At 37.7% G+C, this 20,440-nt stretch overlaps 1 protein-coding gene across 2 annotated transcripts in view; it reads right to left on the bottom strand.

Moving 5' to 3' along the window:
* Window positions 1-20,440, bottom strand: part of LOC105382892 — a 531,219-nt gene that overhangs the window by 334,741 nt on the left and 176,038 nt on the right. For both annotated transcript variants that reach the window (XM_038110292.2, XM_048630756.1), the window contains exon 2: window positions 18,105-18,341. In XM_038110292.2, the coding sequence (XP_037966220.2) occupies window positions 18,105-18,300 (196 nt within the window). In that variant the 5' untranslated portion in view covers window positions 18,301-18,341. The remainder of the gene's footprint in view (window positions 1-18,104; window positions 18,342-20,440) is intronic.

Below are 20,440 nucleotides of genomic sequence, written 5' to 3'. Positions count from 1 at the left end.
ACACCCTGTAGAGTAACCCTCCGGAAACCGAACAACTTCAAATATATATGGGTACCGTTCGATATAATTGGTATTACGAACGGGAGACCCAATCGCGACTCCGACAAACATATTAGAATTTAATACGGGCAACTTGGAACGAGATCGGGCGACTGTGAAATCGTACACTAGACATACGGAGCCGATACTTGTGCCATGAACATGCTGTATATAGCGATTATATCTTACTAGCTGTTCCCGCGCGCTTCGCTTCGCCTTAAAAAGTTTTCCCGTGGGAATTCCGGGAAAAAAGTAGCCTATGTTCTTTCCCAGGGTCTAAACCGTATGTATACCAAATTTCATTCAAATCCGTTCAGTAGTTTTGGCGTGAAAGAGTAACAGACAGACACAGTTACTTTCGCATTTATAATATTAGTTAGAATGTACTAGCCAACAGGGTTAATTTCAAGGCTAATATACTCAAAAAGTCATGACATTGAGACTATACAGATTCTCTAGTACGGGTTGTTGCAATTAACGAAAACAAAAAAAGATTAGGTTTTCTTCTGTCATCTGCATACATTATCGGGCAAAAGTTTCTTGATAGGTTCCGCTAGAGGCGCCACTGTGCGCGAGAAAACCTAGACTTTTATTGTTTTCAAAAAAATATCAAAACTGACTTTATTACCTTTTTTGATTTATTCTATTTGACATCCACGAGTTGGCATCCTGACCTACATAACAAAGTAGCCTTGCTATTTAAGGCTACCAGTAAAAAAAAACGCAAACTCAATCCGCCGGATCTGTAGCAGCAATAAGGAGTTTTAAGGACGAGCGCTCGCCGAAACTTGCCTGATAAATCACCGGCGACGGACGTGACCATCGGGCCTATGCGGGCGGCCTTATTCTAGAACTTTTTGTGAAAAAATGTTAGATAGATTGGATACCTAGATAGATAGAATATTCATAGGTCTTATCACTTTAAAAAGTTACAAGTTTCAAGTCAACTTTGGAAACTATTGATCATCTCTTCCAGGGTTGGAATACCACGTGAAAAAAACTTCACAAGTTACAAGTGAACTTAGGAACTATAGATTGTCTATTACATTGGAGGTTGTCTTTATGATATTTTTGTATTTAAACAAATTTGGTTCCTAAAGTAGCCTCCCTGAATGACGTATCACCTGTAAATTGTAATAATTATCTAGATTCCAGATGTGTATCCTAAGTGCATTGTACTTATTCCAAACCGGCGATATGGTTCGCAACCTATCACGTGAGTACAAATGTGCTGCGAAAAGTGGGTGGCTCGCTTTGTGAGCCACCTCTGACTACCCCTTCGGGGATTACAGTCGTGAGTGCATATGTATGTATGTATGTATGTATCTATGTATCATACGCCCGATATACTCACAAAGAGTCCGATAACTATTTTGGCTGGCTTATCCTGTGATCACGATGACTGACTAGTTCAGCTCAGCTGTTTGTCACTGACACGCTGAGAAGGAAAGAATAGCGCTCCCGCACGCGACCTCATAATTTGTCTCAAGATTCTCATGAATCATTTAAAATATAATTCTGGCGTTAGAACCGAGAAATATAGCGTCTTTAGGGATAAATAGCCGATGCTTTTTCAACGTACAAAAATAACTGTATCATCACGACCCATCACGTCCCCACTGCTGGGGCACAGGTCTCCTTCCAATGAAGGAAGGGTTTTAGGCCTAGTCCACCACGCTGTCCTAGTGCGGGTTGGTGGACCCCAACACAAGCAAGCTTGTGCTGAGAGAGTTGTCGGGTAAGTGGGCAACCCGACTGTCAGATGTTTTCAAGCCGCCCGGAGGCCTCTGACTAGGCTTAACGACTGCTGCCGAAGCAGCAACCGAAAAACCAACAATTCCTACAAACTACCAGATAAATTACGCACCTTTATACAGATACCTACCAATGCACATGAGTTTAAATTGAATTCTACAAGTGAACAATTTCACTTATTCAAAACATAAATCACAATAGAATTAAAGCTAACCAATTCAACCAACAAAAGCAATAAACAACTTTAAAGCTGGCAACATTTCACGCGGCGCCCTACAATTCTCGTGCGCTGGTCACACTGTCATACTTTTTAATAATGGCGGATGCTTAGATTAACAATATACGGACTAGATACGGATACGGAGGGTCAGTGCAAAAGAAACGTCTCGACAAAAACACCCACTTCTACCACTGAGCTCTCCATTTTGAATTAGTTCGGTAAGAAGATTTGTGATTTTACTCTGTGATACAATTTGTCATCAGCTTGAACATAAAATGGTTTGACAGTAAACAAAATGCCGACAGTTTTTCTGTGTTTTTGTATGTGACCCACCATCTGGTTAGTATATTGTAAATCTAAGGGCGGATGCTACTTGCCGCGCTTTTGTAGAGCCATTTTATTGGTCCTACGAGGCGGATTTATTACTCAGTGCTTGCAGTAAACACTAGCACGCAATGTGTTCTTAATTAGTTTTTAAACCTAACGAAAAAGAGTACCACAGAGGTTGGCTGAGCTGAAATCAAGGGGATATGTACACACGGCAACATCAAATGGTCGGCAGGGCACACTAACGTAGTGTATGTGTGCACACTAACGTTGTCTATGTGTGCATAAACGCAGAAATCGGTTTACACACCAGTAACAAACCACACACACACACACACACAACAGCACAAACGAGTTTGCGCGTAGGCAAACGCCCGTATACCAGCTGTGACATAAAAATATCAACCGGTAGTGTTAGTGAAATAGTTATAAAATTGATGTGAAGCAAAATTTCACTACCTGTGTCTATACACTTCGTAGCTCATTGGTAGAATGTTAGACTAATGAAACATAGGTCGTGAGTTCGAGTCCACGGATGGTTATTTTTATTTAACTTAATTCAAATTTTGCGTTAATTTAAACGCTGTTGAGTATAAAATTAATATATTTGAAACTGACAAATGACTACAAGCTGCATAGCTGTCGACTATTTCTCTTCGCCAAAAATATATGATTCGTTCTTCATTTGAGAATTAAAACCATTCTACCCTCATACAATATGAATAAACGAAATTTGTTTTTAGTTTTAGTGACAATTCACCTCTGCGTCTGCAAAGTGATTCACTTTGTGATTTGTCAATTTAATTAATTACTCTTCGCAGTCAGTATGGAAAGTCACTTAACCATGTTCAAAAAGGCGGAGATAATCGTATTTATATGAACAAAACATTACAATTAGTGAAATCGCAAGACGTTTAACGGTAAGTAACATAGAATTGTAAATATTTTATTTGACTGTTAGAATATTTGTATTTGTATAAGCTAAGTATTTGTTTTTTTTTGTTTGCAGAGGAGAACTGTTCAATTATGGGTTCACCGATACGCAGATTCGGGACATGTAGCCAGTAGTCGTCTATACGGATGCATCACCACGCCATCGAGATATCGTAGCTGCACATAGCGCTGATCCGTTCTGCAGCACCCGTTCTACGGCCACAACACATAATCTATCCCTACAAACCGTACGGGTTCACTTGCGTGCTGCTGGGTTGCGGTGTCGGAAGCCGACGAAGAAAATTGCTCTAACCGATCAGATCCGACGATGTCGAAACAGAGTGCGTTTTGCGACTGACTATTTTAAACTTTGATTGGTGCAACAATGTGGTGATATTTAGTGATGAAAAGTCCTTTAAGTCAGACAAGGATGGACGTAAGACATTATGGCGAAAAAGTGGTGAAAATTATAATTATTGGGGTTAGCTCAGTAATTTTTATTTTTCCATTTGTATAAGATTTTAGTTATTTTGTTAAAGACTTATTATTATTTACAATTATGGGTAAGCCAATGTGTTAATGATGTTATTGTTACTGAGGTTGGAATAAGTTATCTTATTTCTAGCTAATTAACATGTTGATTCATATAACTAATGACTTGCCTATTTACTTTAGAAAAACAGCCAGTCCATCCTTTTCTGATGTTTATTATGATTTAAAACTGCTAATTGAATATTTTCCTTATTAATATAAACTACAACTATGTTTTAAAACGAAAAACAACTAAAACGTAACATCCTTAATGTTTATGTTACGGCAAGAATAAATTTGGTAATTTTATAAATAATATAAATATAATATAAATATGTGGGGACATCTCACACACGGCCATCCGACCCCAAGCTAGGCAGAACCTGTGTTATGGGTATCGGACGGCTGATATATCTACACAAATACATAGATAGATAGATACTAAATATAAATATCAACACCCAAGACCCGAGTACAAATATCTGTCTTTAAACAAATATCTGCCCCAGCCGGGAATCGAACCCGGGACCTTCGGCATAGCAGTCAGGGCCACTAACCACTACGCCATTCGACCGTCCATTAATTTTAACACTTAATAACTTGTTTCATTTACTTTCTGTGTTGCTTTTATTCGTATATACTACAATACTATTATTAACCATCTTAAAAATAAATTAAATCTATAAAAAAAAACAAAAAAGGAATATTGTAAAGATCAGTGGGATTTGAACCACCATACCGATCATTGTAAGTCTTGTATCATACCAACTGAGCCATTCAATCAATTACAATGCCTTGCAAAATTTTGCTTCATATCATAAAAACAATGAATCATTGTCACTGGCACAACTACATGCTTACAATATCCGTGTGTGGGTTGCCCAGAACTAAATAATTACGTCGACGTCGCTGACACACACATACACTACCTAAGTTAGTGTGCCCTGCCAACCATTTAACGTTGCCGTGTGTACAAAGGTTCCACTCGAGAGAGCCACGTACATGACAAAGCCCCCTCTCAGAATAGAATAGAGTACCAGAGAATATAAATTGGATTACTAGGATGTAGCTTCGGAACGGATGGATCAGTTTGAATGCAGCTTGATCGAGAGTGTTCGGCATAAACTCAGTTCATCTGTTGTGCGTATCAGTCTACGGCATACCATTTTTACTACAATACATACATTATACAGTATTATTATTTGCTTTTATAATATTAACTGGATTTTAAGTACAGAACCCAACGCGTTTAATAAGCTCTTGGCTGGTTTTTGCAGAATAAAGGTTGTGATTCAGATTTACCGGTAAAGTCGAATTAAATTTATGCGTAAATTAATTGTGGTTTCAGAAAACGTTCAATGGTTTATTATTTATTTTGCTGGCCAGTACTTTTGTGTTTAAATCGGGCTGCTGTGTACGGATCGTATTTTCTGAATCATCTCGTATTTTTAAATAATAATATAATTAATTGATGATGTAATTCGCAAGTGGTACATTGTTTTCAGGATAAACTTTAAAAGTAATCGTAATTTAAATGTTATTTCATTATAAAGGATTCCTTTTTTACTTTTTAGGAACGGAACATGGTACAGGTATTGTAAAATATCCTGTTAACTGCGTTTTCGATTTTTATAAAACCTTATCTATTGATTTAGAGCTATTTAATAAACTATGAAGCGAAATAAAGTAGAACTCAAGTAGCTATAACATTTATCTTGTTATTTAACCCAAGGTTTATTCTTTTAAGTGTCATCAACCACAACAAACATGTCAATCTTTACAATGTTAACTTCACACCCGTGGTGATTTAATGAAATCACTGTATTATTTTTCAAAATCACCCCGATTCATCGCCGAATCCTCATCACATCGGCCGGAGCGTGGGGCGCCCTATAATCAATTCCGTTTGTTTACTAACAAGGCATTCAAGGTCCGTGAGGCCGAAAACGACCAGTATTATAAAACTCAACTTAATTATTGATACAATGAGAGCTGTCTACAACACTATCCGCCATTAGGGGGCGATCTCTCCCGAGGGACAGAATAGAAAGGGTTCCACAAAAAGGTCCAGGTCTTTTTCCGGTTAAAGGTAAAGTTTGGACCGGTAGGATTATCTGGAAATGGTTCAATCGTCCAAATATTATGCATAAATATTTTGTGTTTAGTCCTTTCAGTGCAAAATGGCTGATGCCTCAAAGTATTAAGTATGTGCTTCTCAGCTTTAGTCTAAGAAAATGAATGAAATATTGTTGACAAAAGCAACAACGCTAACATAAAACCGTTATTCATCTAAATAGGTATATCCCTCGTAAAAGTTTTCTTTCCTAATTATTGTTCAAATAATAAATATTACAAACATTCCAACAAATAGGTCCCAATCAGAGCGAGGCCAGGTCCAAAGGACTCAATCTAATTTCACAAAAAGGGGGGTATTCCGAGGCCTTATTGACACGCAGCCAGCCGTGTCGTCTCTCAATGACGACCTACGCCCGACATTTCTAAGAAAAACCACAAACGAATAAACCTGGGCCTGATTTCTTCGCTACGAGAATTGACCCCAATTTGCGTTGAATGTAATTCGATTTCGTTTTAAGATTCCAGGTTTATTTGCTGCGTTTAGTCCTGGATTCGGTCTAGGGGTCTTCAGAAATGGAATTGAAAGCGTACAGCTCAAAAAACATACGTAAATTATTGTTGTACGGGATGGAACTTTATCACTGATATTCCTGTTTCCATGTGACTGTGACGTCACACTGAGGAACAATAGAATACAATATAACTTTATTGAACAAAACACACAACATACATTAAATAACAAAAGTAGTGAGCACAATAGGCGGCCTTATCGCTAAAAGCGATCTCTTCCAGGCAACCATTGGGTGAATGAGAGATTTATTGAGTAAAAGAGGAAGGTGTACACGTATTGCATTTAAATACTAGTGATATTTTTAAGGAACTTTCTTTATAATGGGTATGTCACTCATTAAAATCTACCCTGCTAAAATGCTTTTTAATTTCTATAAAATGCGTTCACACATTCAGGAACATACTCTTTTTCAGGCGTTGAAAGTGTTTTTAATCTGCCTATTCGTTTCAGGAGCAGTTTTGCCTGAACGAGTACCGAAGCGAATGTGTGTCACGACACTGCCAGAGATGTCGTGTTGTACTGGTGTTGCGTTTAGTCAGAGCTTAGATTCTCATGTCACAAACACAGTTGCGCGAATATTATCGTTCTTTACTTATAGCATTAATCGTCACGTCTTATATGCGCCCCATGCTAGCTCTTCTGTTTTGATTATCCCTCGAGGATTGCTGTCACAAAGATATGTGATATATAGCTGAAAACCAGCGCTATGGCTTACCATAGTATCAAACTGAGTTAGACTCGTTTTAGCAGCGGGAAGCAAGACTCACGCATTATTTTTTAATTACTTCTTACACTTTTGATGTATTTTCATTACTTAAGTTTGTGTTGTTGCTGTTGTGTGTGTTTGAAATGAATGAATTTTGTTGTCAAAAACACAATGAACGGGCTACAGACAGTCACAAAGGCGTACGTCTAAAATTACAACCTCCCTTTTCACCCACCAACCCATCTCCACTAATAATATCTCTACGAAAAAAAAACACAGTCTGTCAAGAGAACGTAGAAAACAATAGAGTAGACAGATGACCTGTTTTGCAAAGGTGCCTCTAATGAACGGAGCTTTGTCGAGCCGGGCCGAGCGCGTTTCGTTTGTCGACGTTTTTTAATCGGGGCGAGGGTTAGTCTACCTTGACAAAAAATTAATGAACCAGCCCCTTTATTCTGTATCTTAATCAATTTATTGATAAATGTACATACAATAAATAACCTAACCAATAACATTAGGTACATATAATTATGTTACTGATTTTAAGCAATAATTCCATCTTTTGTACACTTATGTACGTCTGTATTAAATTTGTACAAGTACAATATAGAAGAATAGAGAGACATGCGCTCCAAAACTTAGTTTTTCGCAACCTAGAGTGACCCCCTAGCGTTGCCTTTGACGAGCAACGTCGAGCGCGTTTCAGTCATCGACGTTTTTGAATCAGGAACGGTATCGTTGCAGCGAACAAATTGTTTGTTGAGGTTTTTCCCCGGAAATTGCTCGCTCGGTAGCCATTCTAAGGTGTTTTTTGTGTGTTTGTGTTAGACGCCGCAGTGCAATTTTACTTTTAAATGGATTTTAACCCTTGAATGAATACATGAATTGAAATACCCAGCCGGAAGTTAACTTGTTCCATGGAATACGCTATGCTAACGGGCAACGCCTTTAACTGGTAGAAAACTAAAAATTTGACTGGCGAGCAATAATAGTACAAATTACAAAAAATAAGAGCTTATTGGTAGAATTTCTTATTGTTAGGTTTCTTTTAATACTCCATCTAGTTCGTGTAAAATAAAAAAAAATAAAAAATCGTTGGTCAACATCAACATTCAACACGCTGACTGCGTTTTCTTATTCAAATAGCCCAGCTTTAGCGTCAGCTGTTGGTACAGTCGAGTGCACAAGCGACATCGTCACACGCAGGCGGACAGTCGCGTGCGAAAGTTCTTAGCAGATGTCCCTAGACTTGAAAGAACAAGTCTGCAACTGTTGTCGATAAGTTGCCGGGACTATTCTGCTATGAAATAGATTTAATTCTGATGGAGATATAGAAGTGTTATATGTTTGACGAGTCTAAGTGATCAGATGACTAATGTATTTACGTTATGAAATTTTCTTTACCTATAGTCTCCTTCCTCACAATCATCACGACCCATTACGTCCCCACTGCTGGGGCACAGGTCTCCTTCCAATGAAGGAAGGGTTTAGGCATAGTCCACCACGCTGGCCAAGTGCGGGTTGGTGGACCCCAACACAAGCAAGCTTGTGCTGAGAGAGTTGTCGGGTAAGTGGGCAACCCGACTGTCAGATGTTTTCAAGCCGCCCGAAGGCCTCTGACTAGGCTTAACGACTGCTGCCGAAGCAGCAACCGGGACCCACGGCTTAACGTACCGTCTGAAGCACGGAAGCGTCCAGAAAAGCACCACTTGAAATTGGTCACCCATCCAATGGCTGACCGTGTCAGTTGTTGCTTAACCTAAGCGATCAGTTACGATCACTGAGGCCCGCTCGACTACGCTTCCTCACAATAAAATAGCCTAACCTTAGGTCTGATCGAGCTCCCTATGACAACTATTAACTTTCAGTTTCAATAACTGTATCTAACATACGATTTTGACACATAAAATGTTGCATTCTGTCAACTTCGTATGAAAGTATCGAAAGAGTTTTTGAAACTGTCAATAAATAGTATTTAGCAAAGTAAATTTGCAAGTATCTAGGCTCAGTTATGATGAGACAGAATGATGTTATTGTTGAATGAAATAAAACAAGCTAGGTACCTTCTATGTGGCCTAAAAGAGGCACACAGATTAAAAACCCCGTATTTCCCATAGGATTTTCAATATTCCCCATACCCACCCACAGAAAGTCCAGAATCGGGCGGCGTCATGTGAAAAACGGCAACTTTTATTGCCTTCTGCGGGCCCCTTATGGTCCGCAACGATTCTAACTTTTAAGTGTATTTGAAAGTGTTACAGACGATATTCGCAATATATCGTCGAAATTGGACAATCCGGTCAACAATCGAAAACATAAGTGTTTCTTTCGAAGTTGCGAGTTTTCGAAAAATTGTGGCGATCTAAGTTTGAGTAGTTTTGTTGGACAGTGTACTCTGATATTATTAAGAACACAGAATATAGCTAGTTTTTTACGCCTTTTTATACATAAAGTGCGTTCTTAGCGATAAGGCCGCCTATTGTTCATTGTACCTAGTTTATAAGTATTTTTTGTATGTTTTACTATTTGTGGTGACCAATTTTGTGACATGTTTGAATGAATTAACAGAGATTTGTGAGTTTGACAAGGTAGAAAAGCGTAGGTATAGCCTATACTTATGATGATCACTTTACCTAGTCTAATCGAATATCTGTTTTGCAAGGTGTAAGGATCCACAAACCCACAAGATCTTTAAAAAGCTTCAGCACAACCCTGAATAACCCCACCCGAATCTAGAACTACTAGAGCGTAAAGTCTAAGCTAGACTAGCGCTGAAGTCTAGAACAATGCAATAACAATACCGGCACAGTGTATCAAAGGAGTCTTAATTTATTCCTTAACACGTTTGTTCATATTCGTGTTCGGATTATTCTGTGTACGGAGCCGGGAGCGGTATTCTGGTGCACGGGACCCTAAATAAATACGGCCACTATCCTAACTAATCCTAACTATCCTAACTAATATTATAAATGCGAAAGTAACTGTGTCTGTCTGTCTGTCTGTCTGTCTGTCTGTCTGTCTGTTACTCTTTCACGCCAAAACTACTCAACGGATTTGAATGAAATTTGGTATACATACGGTATAGACCCTGGGAAAGAACATAGGCTACTTTTTATCCCGGAATTCCCGCGGGAAAACTTTTTAAGGCGAAGCGAGGCGCGCGGGAACAGCTAGTAGGATATAATTATGGACAAAAGGACGTCTACAATGATGTTAAACCAGCTACCGTACCACCAACGACACATTAGCAATTAACAATCCTTAAGCAGCGTCGCTCGTTTGTCTTACGATCTGTCAGATAAAAACTACGTCAGATTTGATAGGAAAGCGACGTTGCTTGTGGATTGTTAATTGCTTAATGTTCGGTGGTGGAAACCCCACTGTAAACTCTAATTATAAGCTTTTAAGAACCATATCACAATAAAACCTCGTATCTTAGAATATAGTCGTTTATTGGTTGTTTTCGAGGACTTTACTACAAACTCATACACAAAAATAAAGACATCAGCTAAAACGAAACCATACCGCGATCTAGACGACTACCTACAGCGCCATCTATGAGCACTATATATGAGACTTAGTTACTATGAATTTATTAAACTGAACACCCACAGTTCCAAATAACACATACCGCGCTCCCTGGGTAGCCAGCGTCTGACGCTAACCTGACCGGCCCATCCTTTCACCATGGTGACAAACCTTAGTCCAGGTCTGAGGGTAGTTTTTGTAAATCGCTTTATTGCTAACCGCTCTAGAGTTCCACTGCTAAGGTTGAACAACATACGTGTGAAAATTAGCAAGCTCAAGTAGTAAATAGAACCCCATCCCAGAATAGCGCCGGATTGAAAGCATTAATCTCGAACGCCGTAATATGCTTCCGTGCAGAACTAAATTATTTCCTAGATAATTCAGTCTGAGATGATATACTGGGCCGGGAGACACGTTCATTGAGTAGCCCGATGAGATGGCAGTAGGGTCACTCTTCACATGGTCTAAGGCACTGTAAGGCCATTTGGAATAGAAAAAAACTAAAATAAAATATGAATTAATGTAGCTAGTCTTTTCGCCGTAGTGAGAAACCCTAAGCTTAAAGCTAGCTAGCTTGTTTGTGTTTGTATAGTCATCGTCGTTTCTGTTTTTTTTTCGATTTAGCTAAACTTATTGTACCGGCGTTTTATGCATAAATAACTACATTCTTTGAGAATGGGATGGACAAAAAAAACAATTCTAAATTTTAAAATTTGATATAGGTATAGGTAAAAAATATTAATTTATCATCCCCTTTTTTTCAAAGTACCTATAACATCTTATAAATACTATCATATCTGAGGAATAAAACTGTTACTGTCTAATACAAACATTTAGACGCGACCGCATTAGAATTGTTTCCCAGACAACTTTTATTTGACTATTGAAAAATCAGCCCTAAATGTACCATCCAGTATCCAATACATCATGTATTGAGTTGTATTACTGTGTGCAACATTAATACCCCGGTATGTTTGTTATTTATTATGACAAAACGTATCCGATTGCGTATTGCATTGTTAGCAATGCAGGCGCCGCGCTGTGCAGAGTTAGTTGTATTAACTACATTAATGAACCAACGTTTGTTTGAAAATTCAATTTCATTTATTATTCATTCGGCGCTGTTATTAATGAAGGCTAGTATATAATTTTGTATCTGACTTCTGGATAGCGAATGTTAGCGCTGCACTATAGGTACTGTCCTCGGATTTCAGAGGAAGGGTGTCCCACGCTACCTTTAATGGGTCAATTGAGAGCTGTGGGGTTAGGTATCACTACCAAACGTTACCAATTGACGTCAGTAGCAGCGTCACCCGCTCAACACCCGCTTGACAAATCTGAAGTAACTTTTATGGATACTGATGTTTGACAGGCGAGCGACACTGCTTATGGATTTTTAATTGATAATGTGTCATGCATACTGTGCATCAACACTTCAGCTTTCAGATTTCACCAACTACACTATCCAATAACCGTGCTCCTGTAAATAATGTTTTTCATAAATCCGCCAAATTAAATGGAAAAGTACCCGAAATCCCAAACTTATTCCGACAGATACCCAAACAATCATTTGACATAATTAAAAACTTGATCCCCTAAATGAAGTAAATCAAAACTTGGCGGACGAAAATTTAACTAGAAGTGACATTTGTCATTAGAAAGTTGTCGTATTCGGCGATCCTTCGGCTAATCTTGTAATAAATAAAGGGTTCGAACAAAATAAATCCCATAAACGAAGGCTTAATTCATTTGTGTACGGGACAGTGTCCAGAGTGAGCTTAAACTATGTTATTTTCGTATTAAAGTTGACGACGCGACGTACGTATTTACTACGTAAATAACCAGGTAATTTTAAATCTTTATTTTTAACTAGCTGTTCCCGCGCGCTTCGCTTCGCCTTAAAAAGTTTTCCCGTGGGAATTCCGGGATAAAAAGTAGCCTATGTTCTTTCCCAGGGTCTATACCATATGTATACCAAATTTCATTCAAATCCGTTCAGTAGTTTTGTCGTGAAAGAGTAACAGACAGACAGACAGACAGACACAGTTACTTTCTCATTTATAATATTAGTAAGGATATAAACTCAAGTAGGTACATATATTTGAGGATTCTTGCGTAAAGTTTTTTGTACGATTCGATTATAAATACTTATTGGAAATTGATTTAATTTGAAACAAGTCAAGTATTATATTATACGAGTATGTCAATGGAAATAAGTATTTATGCATCCTAACGTTAATTTAAGGTTATAGTGCCACAAACTTATCTGTTCCGGTGACAGCTCACATAAATGTCTAATATTTCATAATTCTATAAGATTTTATGTTTGCTCGTATTGTTAATTCGCTCTTGCGGTGTTAATAAACCCATCTAATCTTTTATAATATACAATTCATTAGTAAGTAATGAGATATGGATCAATTTAGTTCGCTCTCACCGGAACAGATAAGTTTGTGGCACTGTACAGACCGCATCAGTATAAGAAAACTGTCACTTCCATAAACAATATAAACCTTACTACGTCATCGTTGCCTATCTAGTATAGCTTTAACTGGTGAACCAGCCTTACACTTGCCTATTAATTAATCATCCAATTACAAGTTTTCAGTTAACATCGGAATTGGGAATTTTTGGGGACTCTCCACTTTGTTGAAGTGAATTGTTTCGTATCTGTTTGGTAAATACAAGTCTTGGGAGAGGCTCTCTAAGATAACTTCAGTGAAGGATTGTAATTAGATTTCCATGGTAATCATTTATTGGATGGTTTCTTTGGGAAACGGGAATTAGGTAAGTACGATAATACAGGGTGAGTCTTTCGTAGGTGCATATGCGGAAGTAGGTTACAGAGCTCTTCATTCTGAACAACTTTTGTTATAATGACCTTGGGATATTCTTGAAAAAAAAAAATCTACTCCCCATACACAGTGTCTCGTAAACAAACATTTTTTTTTCGATTTATCCCAAGGTATAACAAAAGTTGTTCAGAATGAAGAGCTCTGTAACATACTTACGCATATGCGTTACCTTTGTAACTTTGTGTTCTCCACGATAGAATAAGATTGGCTTGTTATTATTGGAAGTCTGTTAACCTGTGTTTTGTAATATCTCTATTTTTTGTAAGTACAAAAAATTAAATAAATAAGTGTTTTGTTCTATATTTTCTATGTATATGAAACTTAATAGATAACATAAGTAGATGGTTGACCCTTTCAATCTATATTTCTTTCTAATAAAAAACATAATATAATCATCTATGTTTTTTTATACCAAGTTTTTATTGTTTTTACAGATTTATTGAAGTATAGTAAACTTTACGTTGATCGAGAATAAAGTAAGAAAACTCACACTTGTATCGGAAACCGAAGGGAACACACATAATACCCCCATTCGTCTGAGTCCAGAAATCAATTGAACCTATTTAGACCCCACGAGCGGACACGGGGCATTTCTTTCTGCGAAACACAATTTGGGTTCGATTTCAAATAACTTATTCGGGTTCTGTTTAATTATTACAGTTTCATTTCACATATATTTGATAGTTTTTTATTACTAAATTTAGCTGCATTTGGATAGTTGAAAGAAAAAAATGAAAAACTGATATGATAATGTTTAAAAACCATTGGCTTTATGTTCAGTGCCGAATTCCACTAAAATCATAACTGTTACAAAATGTAAAGTAAAGTGTAAAGTGCAAAGACTAGACAAATAGTGCCATATTTAGTATGCGGCGGCGCCAAAAGGCTTCGAGGCTTCTGCTAAAGCTTGTTTATCTATGAGCTGAAGGGTTATTCTGTACCTTCTATGTTAAAAAGCAACTATGCCACTCTATTACATATAGGTACAATGTATTTTTTTGTTTAAAGAAAAATAAAACGACACGGCAACTTACTACCACACCAAAAGGACGGAACTAAACGTTTGGAAGGTTATCCTACTTTGAGATTGATGCTGATGATTTAATTAAAAATAATTAAAATTAAGGTCATACAGTCAATTATTTTCAGACTAGCTGTTCCCGCGAGCTTCGCTTCGCCTTAAAAAGTTTCCTATTTCCTATGTTCTTTCTCAGGGTTTAGACCATATGTATACCAAATTTCATTCAAATCCGTTCAGTTGTTTTGGCGTGAAAGAGTAACAGACAGACAGACACAGTTACTTTCGCATTTATGATATTAAATAGGATCACACGCCTCTCTGTGCGACATATTTACGAATAATGCGTTCCGATCCACAAAACGATCCAGAATACATTCGCGTTCCCTTTCCTCGGCTCCCGTGACAAAAACACATTGGTCCGATTAATACTTGCCTGAGAATACTTAATTCTATCGACACAAGGCTCTTTATAAAACGAATTAATATCCAAAGGGTTTCTGACCTTTTTCGCAACAGAAGGTTGACTTAAAATGTACGAAATGGCTGAAATTTTACTCGATCATGTGTGCCTTCCCAGTAGGTAGTAGCATTCTGAATCTGTTTTGGAAATTGTTGAAAAAGCGTTTATATTAGTTCGGTGACACAATAGGTACATGTCATTAAAGAATCTTATAGTTTGATTTTATAGTAGGTATAAATTTTTGTTCCTATTTGACAGACATCACACACGTCATCCAAAACAAAACAACACGGGTCTCGTTTTAATGACAGCAGTCAGATACTCGTATCACGCTATATTTCAAGGACTACAGGGTGTTGCAAAATTGGTATACTAAGCCGAATCCTACATGTGCAGCATGTTATATGTAAGCCCGAAACTGAAATCAGAATTTGGCAAAACGCGAAAAATAAATATTTTTTTCCATAGTAAAAGTCACGTGACCAACAAAGTTTCTATGGAAAATGAAATTTTTTTTTCGTGAATTTTCAAATTCTGATTTCAGTTTCGGGCTTAGATATACCATGCTGCACATGTAGGTTTCGGCTCAGTATACCCTTTTTGCAACACCCTGTATAATGCCGGCTTAGTATTAACTGAGTTCAATCTAGGGCACAATAATCCCTACACGTACCTACCCATGTAACACAGTCATCCCATCTAAATCAGGCCTGCAAAGTCTTGCCAAAATTTTAAACATTTTACAGCTTTCTCGAAATTTCTTTACCAAGCCTTGTAGCAATATCTTTTAGCTTATGTTCTTTGGTAAGAGGAAGGATGTCGGATTGTACTGCGAGTGACTGGGGCTTTTACTTGGTTCCTAATTTATGGGTCATAAGGGTCAAAATTGAACAGTTTGGGTTTAGTAAGATGGAGTACGTTTTACCAATATACGTTGTAGAAGCCGAGAGTTGAGCCATTCATCTCATTCAAATACGTATTGTGCGGAACTGCATTAGGGCAGTCCGGGAGTTAACCACGGTGCAAAAAAATAGGTGTATAAAGTTCGAGTTGAAATGTATCTGTCTGTCGCCGCTTATGGCATGGATAGATAGATAAATAGAAGTTTAATTAAGTGTGGTTAAAAAAAATATAGGTTATAATCATGTGTGATTGTCAGGGGTGTGAATTTGAAGTCACAGGCACACATTTGTACATACAAATCGAACTTGTAATACTCCTCTTTTTGGATCGTGGGTTAAATACAACGTTAGCCCCCGGCCTGTTTGTTCGACATTACAGTGAGACATTTCTCAACTCTATGGCTGGCTTTTGGGGAAAACTTTCGGAAGAATTCTAAGAATTTCCGCAAATGTGTACTTTATAAATCTTTGTACATTCTGTAATTCAACCTTAAAAATTTCTTATTAAAGAACCGCTTAGTGTGATTTGTATTCATAATCATAACAAGATAACACCCGAGGATAAATTCACTCAGAAAATTAAAAAGTCCCACTTACAAAATGTTGACATCAAAATGAACAAATTTTTAAGAACATTTAATTATGAATTTGTTCAAACTATTTATTTATTGCACATGTGTATAATTTACGTTTTTAAAGTAGTCTTTTTCGTCTAGGAGTAATGTGCAATAAAGTATCAAATAAATAAATAATGTATTGGTGCTATTGTCACTGAAACCTTTTCATTGCTTGTGAGTATTTTATACGTCAATGAGTGTAAGTAGTGTAACGTCGTCGTTGTCGTAATAGGTTCATATTTTCCAGACTTCAAAGGGTAGCTATATTGTATCTCAACTTATCAATACATTTCACAACGACCTATAAATATAAAGCTACGTCTACACACAACACATCCCTATAAATAAAGGCGTGTTTACACTGGCCAGACGGTGCTGACATGTGCCTCACTGACCTGGTAAATGTTAAGGTAAATATGTAAACAGACAGTTAAAAGTTAAACTAGGAATAGTTTGGTAAATATTAGCCATCGGTAGCTTTGGATGTCGGTAAATACCGTTGTAAGGTTTTAAGAGCACTTGGACCCTTTTTACGTTAAGTCGGAAAGTATTTAATATTTAGTTTAGTTTATAGTTTATGTCATGTAGTAAACTAAACATTTTCTGTAATACCACAACGTTTTAATGATGTTTGATACGCAATTTGACAGCGTCTAACATCTTCTGTACTGTGTACGAGTATCTACGAGTGTGTAAGTCATAAGACCGATTTCCTCTTTGATATTTTTGATTAGATAGACAATACTATTAGGTGTTTTGCATACTGATTTGAAGTTCAGTTGGTTTTGGCATTATGGTAATTGGTCTTTTTAAGACCACACCTACGAAATGAAAAAGAAAAATCCCTATATAATGGGTAAAGTATTTTTAATCTGTAATTTGTTTTTTAAAATAAAAGATTTCTTATTTTAGTCGCATTAGAGATTTTTATACTGAATCCATTTCATTTCATTTAATAACATAAAAGTAAAACCTACATACACAGCAAAATGCGGCAGTCATTCGCTAGCAAGAAAAGCTGGTCATTTCGCCAACTAAACGGTCGCTGGTCAAATTGAAAATTACCCAGTTATTGTAACTAGCTGCAACGCGGGTGTTTCTCTGTTATTCCTAGCTAATGGAATTGTGTTGCGGGAAAATAAAATGGCACAGAACGCCCAAGATTGCAGAAGACGTTTAAAACTTATTCTTTCTTTAAACAGTGACCCGTTCCGTGGCAGAAGTTACATGACTGTGTAATTTAAAGGAGATAAGCTAACTTACTATGGCTGAGGGTTACGTATGTCAAACCTTATTTAACCCGTAGTCGGTGTATCCCTACACCTAGCCTAAAATATAGGGGAGCCTAAATTATGTTGAACGTTAACATTGTGTTTGTGTGTTGTCATTATTGTTTAAATTAAGTCGATGTATGGGTTATTTCATACGATTTATATATATATAGGTAAAAAATAAGGGAAAAAACATTTATATTTAGTAGCCTAATGCCTTAAATGCTCAATAATGCTAGTAGAAGGAACCGTTCTACCGTATGGTAAGTTAGTGACAGACAATTCCACTCACCTCCATCCTCAGGAATGTTGAGCAGCTTCTTGGCTCCAGGACTGGGTCCCCGGACCGCCGACAACGCCCTCTGCAGCGTCTCACTCATTTGTTTCCCACTAGCACCATCACTGACCAACACTAGCACCAACACACACACAAACACAAGCCTGTTTCTTCCGGCCAATATTGGGACAAACATTGGCAAGATCGCCATTGTTGGGCCGTCTACATTGCGCGTTGTAGGGAACGGGCCATCTGGAAAGAAGGAAATTATTGTTGGATTAGAGAAAGGAATTGCATTAACGGTTCGGCAGTTTTCATGTATCATAAGACTGCCGAGCCGAAGGTCCCGGGATCGATTCCCGGCTGGGGCAGATATTTGTTCAAAGACAGATATTTGTACTCGGGTCTTGGGTGTTGATATTATTTAATATGTATCTATCTATGTATTTGTGTAGATATATCAGCTGTCCGATACCCATAACACAGGCTCTGCCTAGCTTGGGGTCGGATGGCCGTGTGTGAGATATCCCCACATATATAATTATTAATATCTTCCAATTTCACCCTCCTAATTAATATATAAGCATAAATATATTTAACACCAACAATAAAGCGATGCTAATTCTTAAATACAGGACTATTAATTCCCCGCAATCTTACTCAAGAAACTACCGATTTTACTCGAAAATTTGCCGAAAAATCTCGGAATTCGGCACAAGGAGGCCTTAACATTTCTTATCTAAACTATCTCTTTCACGTCAACAGCTCAGGCCTTGCCTTTTTTCCTTGGCGAAATTAAATACGTAATTAAATGGTGATAACATCATCAAAGGAGAATCGTTTAATATTAAACAGGGCTATGGCCGGAACACTGGCTTCAGTGGAAGAGAGCACGACAAAAAATATGCATTCAAAAGTAAGAGCGGTGGTAGCTCAGTCGGGTAAGCGCCCGCTTCTCACGCCAGAGATGCGGGTTCGAATCCCGGCGCTGACATGTACCAATGAGTTCTTTTCTGAATTTAAGTACAATGTATACCATCGCTCTTACGGTGAAGGAAAACATCGTGAGGAAACCTGCATATCTAGATTTAGCACATCTAGATATGTGAACCCACCAACCCGCAGTGGACCAGCGTGGTGGGAAAATGGTCCAAGCTTAGGAAGGCAGTTTAGATCTTGGGGATATGCACAAAGGTTCCATTCGAGAGAGCCATGTGCAGGTACTGTTACCCCCACAGAGAATAGAATAGAATAGAATAGAGAGAAGTAAAATGCATTTTTCATATTCATCGTAGAAAAATATTTTTTTTTGTTGGTGTTCAATATTTATTACTAACTCCTGTCCGTTCCTAGGCTTTATAATTATGACGAAAATACAAAGAAGTTTACTGAATAAGACTTGCTATAGCCGCTCTTCAATTTATCGATCTATTCTCAAATCGTTTCGATCGCAAAATTGTTTTGTGAATGATATTTGGATACAAAATGTATTGAATTTGACACTAATTACTTCATAAATTTTACTGCGTATTGATTTCGCGATACCCCCTCTAGTAACGCGACCGCCTTTGCTCAACAAATTTGAAGGCGCACTAAGTCACTTCTCCCAAACTCTATGTTCAGAAAGCAAAACGTTTTTCTCTGAAGAAATGGGCAGCGTCCTGAATAAATTCATTTAGGATCGCTTTTATTAACTGCTGGTTGTCGACCATTTAGACGAACATTGTTATGCATCAACTCAATTAAGAAATGAAAGATCATTGAGATTATTTCGCGCCGAATTTGTGTCGTGTTATCACGATTGAGGTGAAAATTGGGAGCGGACGCCATTATGTATCATACATACAGGGTGTCTCATAAGTGGCACGTCACAGTGACACTGGAGGTAGCTGAGCATAATGGATGGCTGAATGGTGTAGTGGTTATGGTTAGTGGCCCTGACTGCTATGCCGAAGGTCCTCGATTCCCGGATGGGGCAGATATTTGTTCAAAAGACAGATATTTGTACTCGGGTCTTGGGTGTTGATATTTATATTTAGTATGTATCTATATAGCTATGTATTTGTGTAGATATATCAGCTGTCCGACACCCATAACACAGGTTCTACCAAGCTTGGGGTCGGATGGCCGTGTGTGAGATGTCCCAACATATTTATATCTTGTTACAAAAGTTGCAGTCATGAAGTATTCCATGAGTACCTACATCTTTTTGAGTTTGGTTAATGCCTATATAATATGTATGTGCCTACACAAAATGTTAAACCTACCCTTAAATCTAAATGTATAATTGTTGTTTCACTGTTTATAATATCTTTTATTGTAGTACCTAACTAACACTTGTTTGTTCACTT

The sequence above is a fragment of the Plutella xylostella genome, chromosome 27, assembly GCF_932276165.1.
Source record: "Plutella xylostella chromosome 27, ilPluXylo3.1, whole genome shotgun sequence".
In the NCBI taxonomy this organism is placed as follows: domain Eukaryota; kingdom Metazoa; phylum Arthropoda; class Insecta; order Lepidoptera; family Plutellidae; genus Plutella; species Plutella xylostella.
This window is presented reverse-complemented; position numbering and strand designations above follow the sequence as displayed.